Consider the following 13,019-nt stretch of genomic DNA (forward strand, 5'->3'; position numbering starts at 1 on the left):
AACACTTTGGAGAACAACACACAGCACAGTTCCTCTGGTTTCTTGAAGTGTCACTTTTATCATTTTTGCCTGGATAACGCAAGGGTCGTTTACCAGTAATCCCCACAATTACATTCTCCCCCATTGAAGTGATGGAATTGCGTAGGATCACGCAAGATTATCAATCTGCGTATGATCTTCGCCATCTGTTTGATAGCCGTATGGCAGTCCTCACAAACCCATAAGTTTAAAAACACGAACCGGTCTACCTTCGGGTATCTTAATAATCCATATGCAACAGCTAATTTTTCACTATGGTACTTGAGCATCTGCTGTTTCTCCTCTTCTTCTACATCATGTAGAACCAGTTTCGTGGTGGAGTTATAACCAACCAGTTTAATCTTCAAACTAGCTCTTCCAAGAAAGCAAGTATTTTATCACTCTCTGGATGAGCAAAATCTCCTACTAAAAATGTTTGAATCTTGTTCTGAACTTCAACCCAGCTGTACCCTGGTATTTTTTTAACGCCAGTATCCCACATTTTAAATCTCATTCTGTTAACATCGACCCATCTGCCCGAAGCTGCATATAAATTCGAAAGAAGAACATACATTCCAGCATTCCAAGGTTCCAACGCATATATGGTTCGAAGTTTGAACACCCCTAGTTCTGGATCGGTGTTTGCAGGAAAAGATGGGTTGAACTATAGCAAACTTACATAGTAATAATAGTGAACATATATATAGTATAGCCATAGGCTGGATCCATCTCTGGCTCAACGGGTGAGTTCATCTCAACAATGCTCACAAAGCTTGACATAATTTGTAGACATTATATCAAAACTGTTGAAATAAAAATATATAATCCTTAAATCTATGAAATTTAAATTCTTGAACTTTGATTTCAATCCATTTTTTTTATTAAAATAAAATCTTTGAAATCCACAATTTTATATTGTGAGTTCAATTCTTAAATAAAATGCTTCAAACCGAACACAACTCTAGCTAATTAGCCATTTTTATTTTAAGAGCGGTGAGGACAAAACGTAACTGAAAAGCATTTTGAACATTAGCAATTTACCACAATGATTTCAAATACAGAAGATAAATATTTAGCGACGGTTTATGTAAAACAGTCGCAATTAGCAACGGTTTTCAAGACCGTCTGTAGTTTTATTTAATCCATAGCTAATATGCCCACAGTTTTTAAAAACCGTGGTAATTTACCCACGGTTTCATTAAAACCATGGGCAAATTTAGCGACATAATTTGAAAAAAGCGTCGTTAGTTTTATGAATTCCATCGCTCATGCAGCTTTTTTTTTTTTTTTTTTTTTTTTTTGTAGTGTTAACCACCCAAAAAATAACGGAATCTGTGTAGGAAATTATCTAACACGCACGATGTATCACATAAAATGCACGATGAATCACATCATGAATATAAACGTAAATAGCAACGAGTCTCACATAAAATCTATGTATGAATTTTTCAATATACATTTTAGATGCAAATTATCACATAAAGCATACAATTAGTCACATGACAATAAACGTGAATTTCATCGTATAATTTAAAACACGCAATGAATAGTTACATGAGTAGCAACGAATCCCACGTAAAATCTATAAATCCAAAAACTATGTGCTTATAATATAAAAAACATTAATTTCATATATTTTTCAAGTTCAAGTACTTGGGGTTGAAACCTATACATGAAATTTTATAATATCAATTTTACCTACAAGTGATGAATAGCATGGATACAAAACGTAAATATAAACAAATCTCATGTGAAATCTACAAAACTAAAAACTATTTATTCATGAAAATATAAATGTGAATAGCAACAAATCTCACTTGAAATCTACAAAATTAAAAACTACGTATTTACACACACACACACAAAAACACATTTCATTTTATGACGTAAATCGAAATTGGATATCAAGTTTCAGCAGTACTGTAAAAACACATTTCGCTCTATATTATAAATCGAAATTGAATAGTACATTTTCAGCCCTGCGAAAGCCTGTCAAAACAACCAACCAAAAAAAAAATCTAAAAGAAACTCTATGTACTGAAAACAAATTCAAACATGAGAATCAAAACTAACTCTGAAAGCACAAATGACTATAAAAACAACATTGATTTCAAATATTTTTTATATGTTCAAGTAATTGGGGTAAAAACTTATGTAGGAAATTTTATAATATCCATTTTTATATGCAAATTATCAATGCATCACATAAATCATAAGAAAAATAGCTTGACAATAAACTTGATTATTATTTTTCTATCACATAAAACACGCGATAAATCGCGTTAATATAAACATGAGCGACAGCACTGCGAAATACTGAGTCATCCTATATAACGTTGAGCGAAAAATTGGATAGCGCACGGAATCAGCACCGCGAAAGAGTGCCAAAGAAAACAACCGGGAAAAAAGGTTAAATTCATGAGTAATACATGCAATTATGTGTTAAAAGACACTGATTATAAGTTCCATACATGCAGACGCATAAACATCTTGAACAGTTAATTTTTTTTAAAAAAAAAATCATTAAAAGGTCATATCTATTTAAACAAATAAAACCCATATGGAAATCTATCTATGACATAAAATACATCCAACTGTGTATGGAAATTAGTGTGCACAGTGGAGACTATGATTATACCAATTTAGAGGACAATTATTTTAAAACAAAACCCAAAAAAAAAGAAGAAAAAAGTAAGTTGTGACGCCTGGCGAAGCAGCCTACAAAACATGGAAAGGGTGGTTTATGCAGTGAGGCGCAAGGTTTTCACACGTGGTGTGCTGCTTTTTACATCGCCCTGTGCATGTCCACCCAATCTCACAACTCTTCCCCTATAAATATCCATCCGGCCTGCCACTGCAACACAATAAATAAAATAAGCTACAGTGTACGTTTCTGGTGATTGAAAATGGCAACAAATGTTGATCCTCTGGTAGTTGGTAGGGTGATTGGCGATGTGGTTGACATGTTTGTGCCCACAGTGAACATGTCTGTGTACTATGGAACCAAGCATGTCACTAATGGCTGCGATATCAAGCCCTCCATGGCCGCAGCACCACCCAGGGTCCTTATCTCTGGTCTTCCTACTGATCTCTACACTCTGGTACGTACCCATCCACACCAGCTAGTCCTCTATTTCTTTCTTTCTTCTTTACATGTTGATCAGACCTTGTTTAATTTGCATGTCTTGTGTTTTCGACAAAAAATTGGTGAAAATTTGTATGCCGCTGCTAAATTTTTATGGGCTGTGTTGTTCGTGGCTAATCTTGTCCGGATTCGATGTAGACGTTAATGGGATGTGGCCGTGTTGCATGATGTGCAGGTGATGACAGATCCAGATGCTCCAAGTCCGAGTGAGCCTAGCATGAGGGAATGGATCCATTGGTAAATAATTGTTACATTGTCCCACTTATGAGAAAATTTCATTTTTTGCCAAACTTTTTCACGAGTTTGGTTTTATATACCGTCAAATTTTAACCCACGTCTTATCTTTTGTTAAAAAAATTTAATCTTTTTTCAAACGTGGCACTCATACAGAGTGTTGCATGACGTGTGCAGTGTCGATACTCCAAATACAAAATAAAAAATACAATCCTAAAAGAAATAATATAATATTAAAACTGAAATTTGACAACATAAAATATCAAAATCTTAACCACTTGATTTAACTTGAAAATTATTATTCTTTTGGTTTTCATTATCAGTATAATTTTTTATACTTTTTTTTTTGAAGGATCGTGACGGACATTCCTGGCTGCACCAATGTCATTAGAGGTAAAATGATCTAGATATCTTGAAATTGATTAATTGGTTTCCTGTTGTCCAAACAAAGTCGTATATGTTGATAATTTAATTAGATAATTAATTAATTAATACATGTTAATTAATGCATGTATTAATTATTTTGGTTCTAATTTTGCATGCATTGACACAATGAATTTTGGAGAGATCGACCATGGAAGTGCGATGATGCATACGGCCTCACTCCCTTAATTTCATTAAAAGAATTATTGTACTAGTCGAAAATTTATTTGTTGGAATAAAACTGAGTGTCAGGGGTGTATATGATCTGAATTTAATTTTGTGTTAGATATTCTCGATTAGTGATTGGTGGTGGTGTGGTTTCAGGGAAGGAGGTGCTACCCTATGCAGGGCCACGGCCACCGGTGGGAATCCATCGGTACATACTGGTGCTCTTCCGGCAGAAAGTGGCGATGAGCGCATTGGAGCCGCCGGGTTGCCGCTCGCATTTCAATACGAGGGCCTTCGCGCATCACTTTGATCTGGGAATGCCTGTTGCCACCGTCTATTTCAATGCTCACAAAGAACCCGCCAACCGGAAGCGCTGAATTAGTTGATCTTGCAGATAGTTACCAAAACCCTATATATAAAAAATATTGATGCTATTATTACATACAAGTTTAATAAAGAGTTGTAGTGTACTTATTGGAGGATCCTCCTGCATCAGTAAGAATCATGGATGCCCTAAATTAATGGCTTTTATTTCATGAAACATGTGTGTATCTTTTGTTTTGGTCTTAAAAATTAAATATTTTTAAAAAAAATTCTGAACGAATGAAAAACGTAAAATAATCATTTTTGATTTATTTCTAAAAAGAAATATACTTTCTCAAAAATTATAGAAACATAAACCATGCAAATTCATATCGATGACATCGCTTGCTTCGTGTTGACTATTCCTTGATTATTCCATGGAAAAGACTGACAAGATCTGAATGCATGAAAATCATAATAAATATTTAGAAAGAAAAAAATAATTACACTCTAGGATAGAAATTTAAGATACTTGTATTCTTAGATACTTCAGCTGTGCAATGCCTATGTTTTGGTAGCTTTCTGCTAATATTTTCCACTTTTGTGGTAAGAAGAGCTGAATGTGTAGAGTTTATACTTTCCTGTGATTCAACAATGGGGCCTAGGCTCTCAATCTCAGTAACCGGTTCATCAATAGCAACTGTCTGAACTTGTTCCAGTTTGCGTTTTTTGAACGGGTTGTTGTTCGGAATCTTTGAAGGAAGTCGAAAGGGCGTTTTTACATTTTCTGTGGAGGCTTCATTGTTTGAAGGGAAAACCAAGTTTTGTAGTGATAAAATTTCACTGGAGTTCAGCACTTCCTCCGCAACTGTTGTTGGCTTCTGTTGGGGTAAACCATTGATCACTTTGTCTGTTGGCACATCATCTGTATGTTTGCCTGAAACAACATGAGCACTGCATTTAGGCTAACGATTCCTCAACTTAGAGCATATTACAAAATTGGTAGTGAAAAGAAAATTTCTAGCTGGTGAGCTAAAATGGACGAGCGGAAGTGAGAAAAGGCAGTTCTTTCCTTTAAATTTTATGTTTATATTTTAAAATGTAAGATTCATCCAACCAAATAAATTAAATTGCTGATTCCAAATCCATATATCGGGTCCTCATTTGCAAGGTATTTATATCTATGACCTTAATGGTCGGTCATGGGTTCAGTTAATTACACAAATATTTACTAGAAAAGAAGTTTTTGACACATTGAAAAATGCACCTTCAGTGGATTCAGTAGCTTCTTCTTGTCTCAAGAATCTACAAGCAGAAGCTGGAGACTTGAGATTAAACTGGTTTCCTGGTTGAGGGAAGTGATCAAAAGCTTCCATTGTGCACGGGTCCAGATTTCCTTGAGCAATTGCAATTGCTAGCGATGGGGGTAAGTCCCTGAGTATTTGATGTTGAGGAGAAAACGAGAGAAAAGGCCGAGTTTTAAACAAGCTGCTCTTTCACATAAATGATTTGTAGCACTAGTTTTGACTGGAAAACGAAGTGAATCAAAAGGGGTACAGGTTTATTGATCTATGATCTAAGACCTGCATCATGTACATCAGCATGTTGAGAAGTAACAGATGGAAAGAACAAGGATACGGCCCTAAGAAATCAAGATTTTTATCTTCGTTTTGCAAGAGATCCGGCGTTAGAGGTTTGAGGGGTTTGAGTTGCTTTTTAGCTGCATCATATCTGCCAACAAACTTTAAACAGTGATGCAAGTATTATTGCTATGATCCCACATCATTTCTCAACACATTGGACAATGGAAAAGGAAAATTCAAACCAAAAGAATAGTATCTTGGGTAGGAGAGTATCTCAAATTTGTACACCATATGCATTGTCATTTGTTGAGACGTGATGTGAGATCATGAGATATATGCAACGTGATTACAGGAAATAAATTTGAAGTTTCATGTGTTATGGAGTACCATATACTATCTTATACATACACTCGAGCATGCTGGAACACTGCAGCTGCTTCTTTGAAGGCCTCGGAGTAATCTTCAGGCATTTGTTTTCCCTTCTCGAATCTCAGAACTGATAGAATCTGCGAATCCCAATAGGATTTTTAGCCATTCCAAGAAACAATCAATGCTAAAAAGAATAAAGTTGAAGAAAATCGAAATGAGCATGCGCGAAAATCTGGCTGAAACAAACCAATTTTCATCAATCGGTGGTTCATGTACAAAAAATATGTCGTCAAAATTCCAGCGAGAGATTTGCATTATAACTGAGCTTTTCTTAAAAGCATCTAGGACACGATTAACATACTATCAACGTCTTAGTTCAACTTTTATTTGATCAAAGATTGTTCTTACACGGGAGAAGTTTCGGTACTTGGCAACCAGATTGTGAGCTCTTGCAATTCCAACTCCAGGAACAGATGGAAGGAAATCACAGCCAGCCAAGACACACATACCTGAAATACCCATGATTGAAGTCCTGATCAGTGCAAGAAATTAGTAGGGGTAGCGAAAGGAACAAAAACATATTTTTACCATGAGTACACATGATGGGTTGATCCTAAGTGACAGGTCCTAAAACCGAAACTAATCGCTCTTGTAAGTTTTTAAATTATTATAAATCTTGAACTCATAACCCGTAATTCAACAAAGATAATTCACCTGTTAGCAATTCTCTATCAAAACTTTTGAAGGATGGTACGCAACCAACAGTATTAAAGACCTTGTCCAGAACTATCTCATCACCATTGCCATATCGGTCCATCTTAAAGACTACCTGCAAAAATTGGCGTGAGAAACGTTCGAACTGAAATCAAGCAAAGGGTGGATAACATTTGATTTTGTTTAGGCGCGATTTCTTACAGCTGGACAACCATATGCTAGTAAGTCACTGTCCTCTGAAATGACTGCAACAACCCCACCCTCTTCAGCTTTAAGACCAGACAGGTATGCCAGTTGTGCATCTGCCTCGTATGGAGCTACCACAAATTCAATATTCTCTAATCTCAAAATCTGAAAATTAAAACAGTGAGTACTATTGATCAGTCCTGCTTCAGAAACTTAGTTTGGAATTGGAAGTTAGTATGCACCTGCTATATCATATCCGGGGAAATTGGGAAAATAGATGCGGTCAAACTTTTTTAAATCTTCAAGTTTTCTCGAAATACGCTATACGAGGTTAATTTTTTTTAAAAAAAATAGTTGGCCGAAATTAGATGAAAAAAATACCCCACTATATCCTTTTAACATAGGCATCCAAAAATATGCTGTGAGGATAAATTCTACAAATACTAAATATTGGAAGATAAATCTTCATGCCACATTCTACAATGGATAGAAGCCTATAAATGAATGAATTGACATGTTTACCTGGATAAGTTGATGTGCCATCAGCGGAGTGATGCTCACTGCCCTCTACATCATATAACACAAATAATCAGGACGTGTAAGCATACAGAAAATGTGGCATGAAGATTTATATTCCAATATTTAGTATTTGTAGAATTTATCCTCACAACCAGTGGTAGAACTAGAAATATGGCTCTAACCGGGCTGAAATTTTAAACTCTAAAATCTTTTAATATTTTAAATTGATCTACTCGGGCTAATATCATATTATTTCAAAGTTATACAAAATTTACATATACAGTTTTTTAAAAAAAAATTGGACCACCCGGACTTTAAAGGAGCATGTGGATCCGGCCCCTGCTCACAACATATGATACTTGTAGACTATCGCTGAATGCAAGAAAAAAAAACTCATCGTAAACTCATCAGTTACTTTACAGGAAAAATGGAAAACAAACAAAGGTCCAAAGTAATTTCTGCATCTTATATTTTATGAACCCTTTTGTTCAAGATTATTTTGATTAAAAAAATCTATATATGATGGTTGTACATATCACGTGAGGCGTGAAGAAAATAAGTTCTCTAATTAGTTCAAAAGCAAAAATCCCACCTTGGCATAGAGTACCAAGTAACGAGATGATGTGGAACTAAAGTATTCCCACTTGCACACAAATGACAAATCTACATAAAATGTCATGGATAGTACACAAAGTTTGTGATTTATTTGTGAATCCTCAAGGAAGTTGGAAACAAACGGTGATCCCTACGTGATTCTATCATCTGCCTAGAACTCACATACAAGCAATTACAATACTTGTACTTCATAGTTTCCCACAAAGTTTTAACTAGTGTCAAAAAGAGAAGGCTGACAATTAAAAGAAACATCACAAAAAATGAAGTAATACCTGGAAAAGCTCAGAGGCTGCATTAGCATTACCTTCCTTCAGCTTCTCCATCGCCATATCTCTATTGGCCTTTCTTCTCCTAAATCACATTAGTTTGAAAAGGGAAAAAAAAAACCATTGGCATACAAGTAATCTTGGATCGCCTTTGAACTTCGCACTTCTAAGATAACAAGCAACTGTACACAAACACAACATGCCTGTGCCTTTCATCTTCTGTGGAAGCCTTACACGGGATATTACCGCCATCAAAAACGACCACCGGAGTGATATTATGGTGTCGAAGCATATTGATTCGATGCATAAAATACTTCAAATATTGGGATTTCTTGTCTCCATCAGTATTCAGATATAGCTCCATGCTACACGAATAAGCTACAAAAAGTGCCAATAATGTTATATTCAAACCCCTAAAAGTAATTCGAGAAAAATAACACTTTTTTTATGCGAGATTATCAATCACCTCCTTTATGAAGCCATGAATATGCATCGATCCCAACCTGCGTCGCAGATTAAAAAAAAAACAGAGTTAGAAGCTAGGAAGGACATGCATTTTGACTTGGATAACAGAATCAAGTCCATATATAAATCAAGATTTTTACTCGTTTGCCAGAATATTTCTTTATGTGAACGGATTGAACATGCGGCTTCATGAATCTCAGAAGATTATTGATGCCCATTACTTTTTTTTTTTTTTTGGCTAATTTATTTGGTTAATAATTTTTAGGTGGAGATTGTAATTTGTCAGATGAGAAATTGGCGGATCATTTATTGATGCGTTTTCTTTCTTACCCGCCAAATGAATTTGAAGTTTGACCAGTTGAAAGTGTTCCCGCGGCTTTTATCACCATCTCCGATGTCCCAATGCACGTGCGTGCCACATGCTGGACTCTCGGTTCCCAGTTTCCACACCCAACTATATTTCCATTCTCAAGTTTTTTAATAAATAATAATAAGTAGAGTATATCTTTTCGTGAATCTTTACATGTGATACGAATCAACCCTACCGATATTCATAATAAAAAATAATAATCTTAGTATAAAAAATAATATTTTTCATGGATGACTCAAATAACAGATCTGTTTAACAAAATATTACCCCTAAGATCATCACACACAAATTTTTGTATAATAAGTAATTTGCTAAATTTACGATGATTTCATTATTGTGAATTTAATATCATTTTGATCATTATTGATTTTGCATATTTAGATATTTATTAAATACATAATATGAGCTGTTTTAAATTTTAAAGTTGTAATTAAACTTCCATTATCTTCAGAAATAACTTCTGATTATATTACAATATAATACATCATTTTAAAAATTATGTGGGTAAGTAAGAGTACATATATAAAATTGTTGTCCCATAGAGTTCAATCAATCCTAAAAAAAATGTTGCAGAGGCCTCTAAGCAAGCCTCCCTATAATACTATATCCTGCAAATTTCGCCTGCCCCCAATTTTCTGGGTCAGCCACAGCATATGGAGTTTTGAAAATAAGATAAGACGAACCATTGGTATCGCCACAAGCCTAAAGTACCCAGCAAAACTGACAATATTCCATGGATCCTTCATTAGACAAAATAACTTAGATCAAATGTCCGTAAAAATACATGTAACCTAACAAATTATTCATGATCAAAAAACACGGATATCAAACCAGGGAAATAGAATTCAAACACCCAGCATTTCATGAAATCTAATACTGCAACTTAAGGTCACTGAAACAACAAAAAAAAATAAAATTGGTAGCTCCGCTGAAGTCGCATTTCTAGTAGCGTCCAATGCCCCAAACTCGAATAACACCATCTGTGTAACCACTGTAAAGGGTGCTTCCATCAGCACTCCAGCTAAGACAGGTGCAGTAATTGATCTACATCAAGCAATTTAGAAAGTCAGCTATCATACAAAATGCCAACACATAAATAATCCAAGGTAAGTAAGAATTCACAAGTTTCTCCAATTATTTCTTTGTTGTTAAATTCATATGGCACATTTTAAAAGAACAAAAGCAGCAGTGACAACAATTATCCATTGCAACACCCAGACAAGATGGAAAGGACTTGTATCATGTATACATATGGAGAAGAGTTGGCCAAAAGAGAATGGAGTAGCTCTTGGTAGCATGTTATAACAATAAACTTTTACTAGGCGCTAAGATTACACGTTAAACTATAGGAAAGAAAAATAGGATATACATAATTATATTTACAAGAGTTGGAACGGATTTTATAAAGCAAGTAACAGCATCTATTTCTCATTGAGAAATCCACGAGATTTAATTGTCAATCAATGAATGACAACAAATATATTAACTTGATATGGTCTCAAATTCTCAATCAATTAAAAATCTGCAGTGAAAAATTGGAATTGGAGCATTATTTTGACAAAAAAAATCACTCATTACATCAGAAAAGGAGAATAGTTTCAATTAATTTCCATACGCGACATAATATCTACAAGTTTGAAATCAAGAGAGAACGAATATGAATGGCATTGATAAACTGAATCATTAGTGAGCACGACAGTAAATGATGGGAACAGTGTTGAATGTGTAAAACTAATATAAAAAATTCAGGGGTATAAAAAGCATTCTTAGCCTATATATTTTAATATAAAAATTTAGGGAGTAAAAAACGCATCCCTCGCCTACATATTTCATACGAAAATCATACAAATGCCTAGTTACAACAGACACCCATAGCGATTAAAAAGAAACTACAATAACAAAACACAATTGTAGTGGTAACTCTATAACAACATCGAACTACTCAAAGTTCAAAGTGTACATGAAAGTTGAAACCCATTGTTAAAGTGCAGTAACAGGTCAAGGAAGTTAGAATCTGAAATTATAGAGCCATAGCATCAAATTAAAACAACAAAATGAGTAAAAAAAAGTAGGGAACTACTTGAAGTAAGTAAACGTACCTTGTTTTTACAAGCAACAGACTGAGTCGTTTCCTCAGCAGCCATCTCGCTCTCTTGCTTTAAATCAACCTTAAGATCTACCACGACACTCTTGCTTTCCAAATCCCAAATCTTGATACTAGACTCTGTGGCTGCACACAGCCAATACCTATTTGGGCTGAAGCACAGAGCATGAATAACAGAGCCAGCATCCAGAGAATAAAGCTTCTTCCCCTCAGCCAAATCCCAAAGCAAAATAATCCCATCTTTCCCACCACTAGCACACAAACTCCCATCAGGAGACACTGCCACAGTATTCACATATCCTGAATGGCCAGTCAACGTAGACCTCAGCTTACAATTACCCAAATTCCATATCTTAACTGTCCGATCCCACGACCCTGAAACAATCATTGGCTGCAGGGCATTTGGAGAAAACCTTAAGCAGAACAAAACATATGCTTATCAACTCACTATTTTGAAGTCATAAAAATTTATAACTACGAGAATAATGTCAGCTTCAATCATGTCATGTCCTGATGAATGTTTTCAGAGAAGTTAGATTTACAAGTCTCATTGTAACCAGACACTCAACTTGATCGGTTTTCTAATTGGGAATAACTACCTTCGAAATAAATATCCTTTCATAAACCCATAAAATAGAACAATACAAGTATATAGAATTAATAAGAAATACGAGACATGTAGCCATACCTCACACAAGAAACCCAATCGGAATGAGCGTCCTGATCCTGAATCGTATATTTGCATTCGCCAAGGGTATTCCACAGCTTAATCGTCTTGTCCCTAGAGGCTGACATGATCTGCCTGTTATCGATCGAGAAAGCAACAGACAACACGTCTTTAGTATGCCCCACAAAGCGGCGTGCTGTGCCCCCAGATTGCAGATCCCAGAGACGGAGCTCTCCATCCCAAGAACCAGAAAGAGCGAACTGTCCATCGGATGACAGGACAACGTCCTCAACGAAGTGTCCGTGTCCAGTGAGGCGCCGGCGGGCAACTCCATAGTTTCTGTCCTCCTTGGTGAGGGACCAGAGAATAAGGGATTTGTCACGGGAGGAAGAGACGATCATGTCAGAATTGTCGACGGGTGCGGCGATGGCAGTCACCCAGTCAGTGTGGGCGCGCATCGTGCCCCGAAGGATTAGTTGCTCTTGCGCCATGATTCTTGATTCGAGGGTTTCTGCCTGCGGAGTGAAGTTGCTACTTTGGGCTTCGGTGAGGCAAAATATGGATTGTGGCGTATAAATGTCTTGGGGAATTAGGGCTTCTGTCGTCGGGTCATTTTTCTTTTCTTTTTTTTTTTTAAAAATATTATTTTAAAAATACTTTCGCACAAATCAATGAAGAAAAAAAACTCTTGTAAATTTTTTTTTCCCAAAAACTATTCTTGTTTAAAAAAAATCCCTAAAATTTATATGGATAATACACTTACAAATAACGTTTATTTTTATTAGAAAAAAGGATAGTTTATTTCATTAAATTATTTTATTCCGACTGAAAAATATTTCAATTGGATCATTAAAATGCTTAAAAGGTGTC

At 35.5% G+C, this 13,019-nt stretch overlaps 3 protein-coding genes across 3 annotated transcripts; 1 reads left to right on the forward strand and 2 right to left on the reverse strand.

Moving 5' to 3' along the window:
• Positions 1-2,895: 2,895 nt before the first annotated feature.
• LOC140829964 (protein MOTHER of FT and TFL1-like) lies at positions 2,896-4,528 on the forward strand. The gene is made up of 4 exons (XM_073193243.1): positions 2,896-3,119; positions 3,339-3,400; positions 3,750-3,790; positions 4,145-4,528. Exons 1-4 carry the CDS (start codon positions 2,925-2,927, stop codon positions 4,363-4,365), a joined length of 519 nt encoding a protein of 172 aa, XP_073049344.1. The 5' UTR covers positions 2,896-2,924; the 3' UTR covers positions 4,366-4,528.
• Positions 4,529-4,692: 164 nt separating this feature from the next.
• LOC140829306 (exonuclease 1-like) lies at positions 4,693-9,286 on the reverse strand. The gene is made up of 12 exons (XM_073192398.1): positions 9,149-9,286; positions 9,010-9,046; positions 8,747-8,921; positions 8,550-8,628; positions 7,666-7,710; positions 7,159-7,308; positions 6,958-7,072; positions 6,652-6,752; positions 6,283-6,380; positions 5,930-6,022; positions 5,559-5,725; positions 4,693-5,228 (listed from the first exon to the last, which is right to left on the reverse strand). Exons 1-12 carry the CDS (start codon positions 9,224-9,226, stop codon positions 4,795-4,797), a joined length of 1,572 nt encoding a protein of 523 aa, XP_073048499.1. The 5' UTR covers positions 9,227-9,286; the 3' UTR covers positions 4,693-4,794.
• Positions 9,287-10,099: 813 nt separating this feature from the next.
• LOC140829307 (small ribosomal subunit protein RACK1-like) lies at positions 10,100-12,716 on the reverse strand. The gene is made up of 3 exons (XM_073192399.1): positions 12,171-12,716; positions 11,478-11,895; positions 10,100-10,422 (listed from the first exon to the last, which is right to left on the reverse strand). The coding sequence occupies exons 1-3, from the start codon at positions 12,638-12,640 to the stop codon at positions 10,321-10,323; spliced, it is 990 nt and encodes a 329-aa protein (XP_073048500.1). The 5' UTR covers positions 12,641-12,716; the 3' UTR covers positions 10,100-10,320.
• Positions 12,717-13,019: the final 303 nt, after the last annotated feature.

Source organism: Primulina eburnea, chromosome 4 (assembly GCF_022965805.1).
Source record: "Primulina eburnea isolate SZY01 chromosome 4, ASM2296580v1, whole genome shotgun sequence".
Taxonomy (NCBI): domain Eukaryota; kingdom Viridiplantae; phylum Streptophyta; class Magnoliopsida; order Lamiales; family Gesneriaceae; genus Primulina; species Primulina eburnea.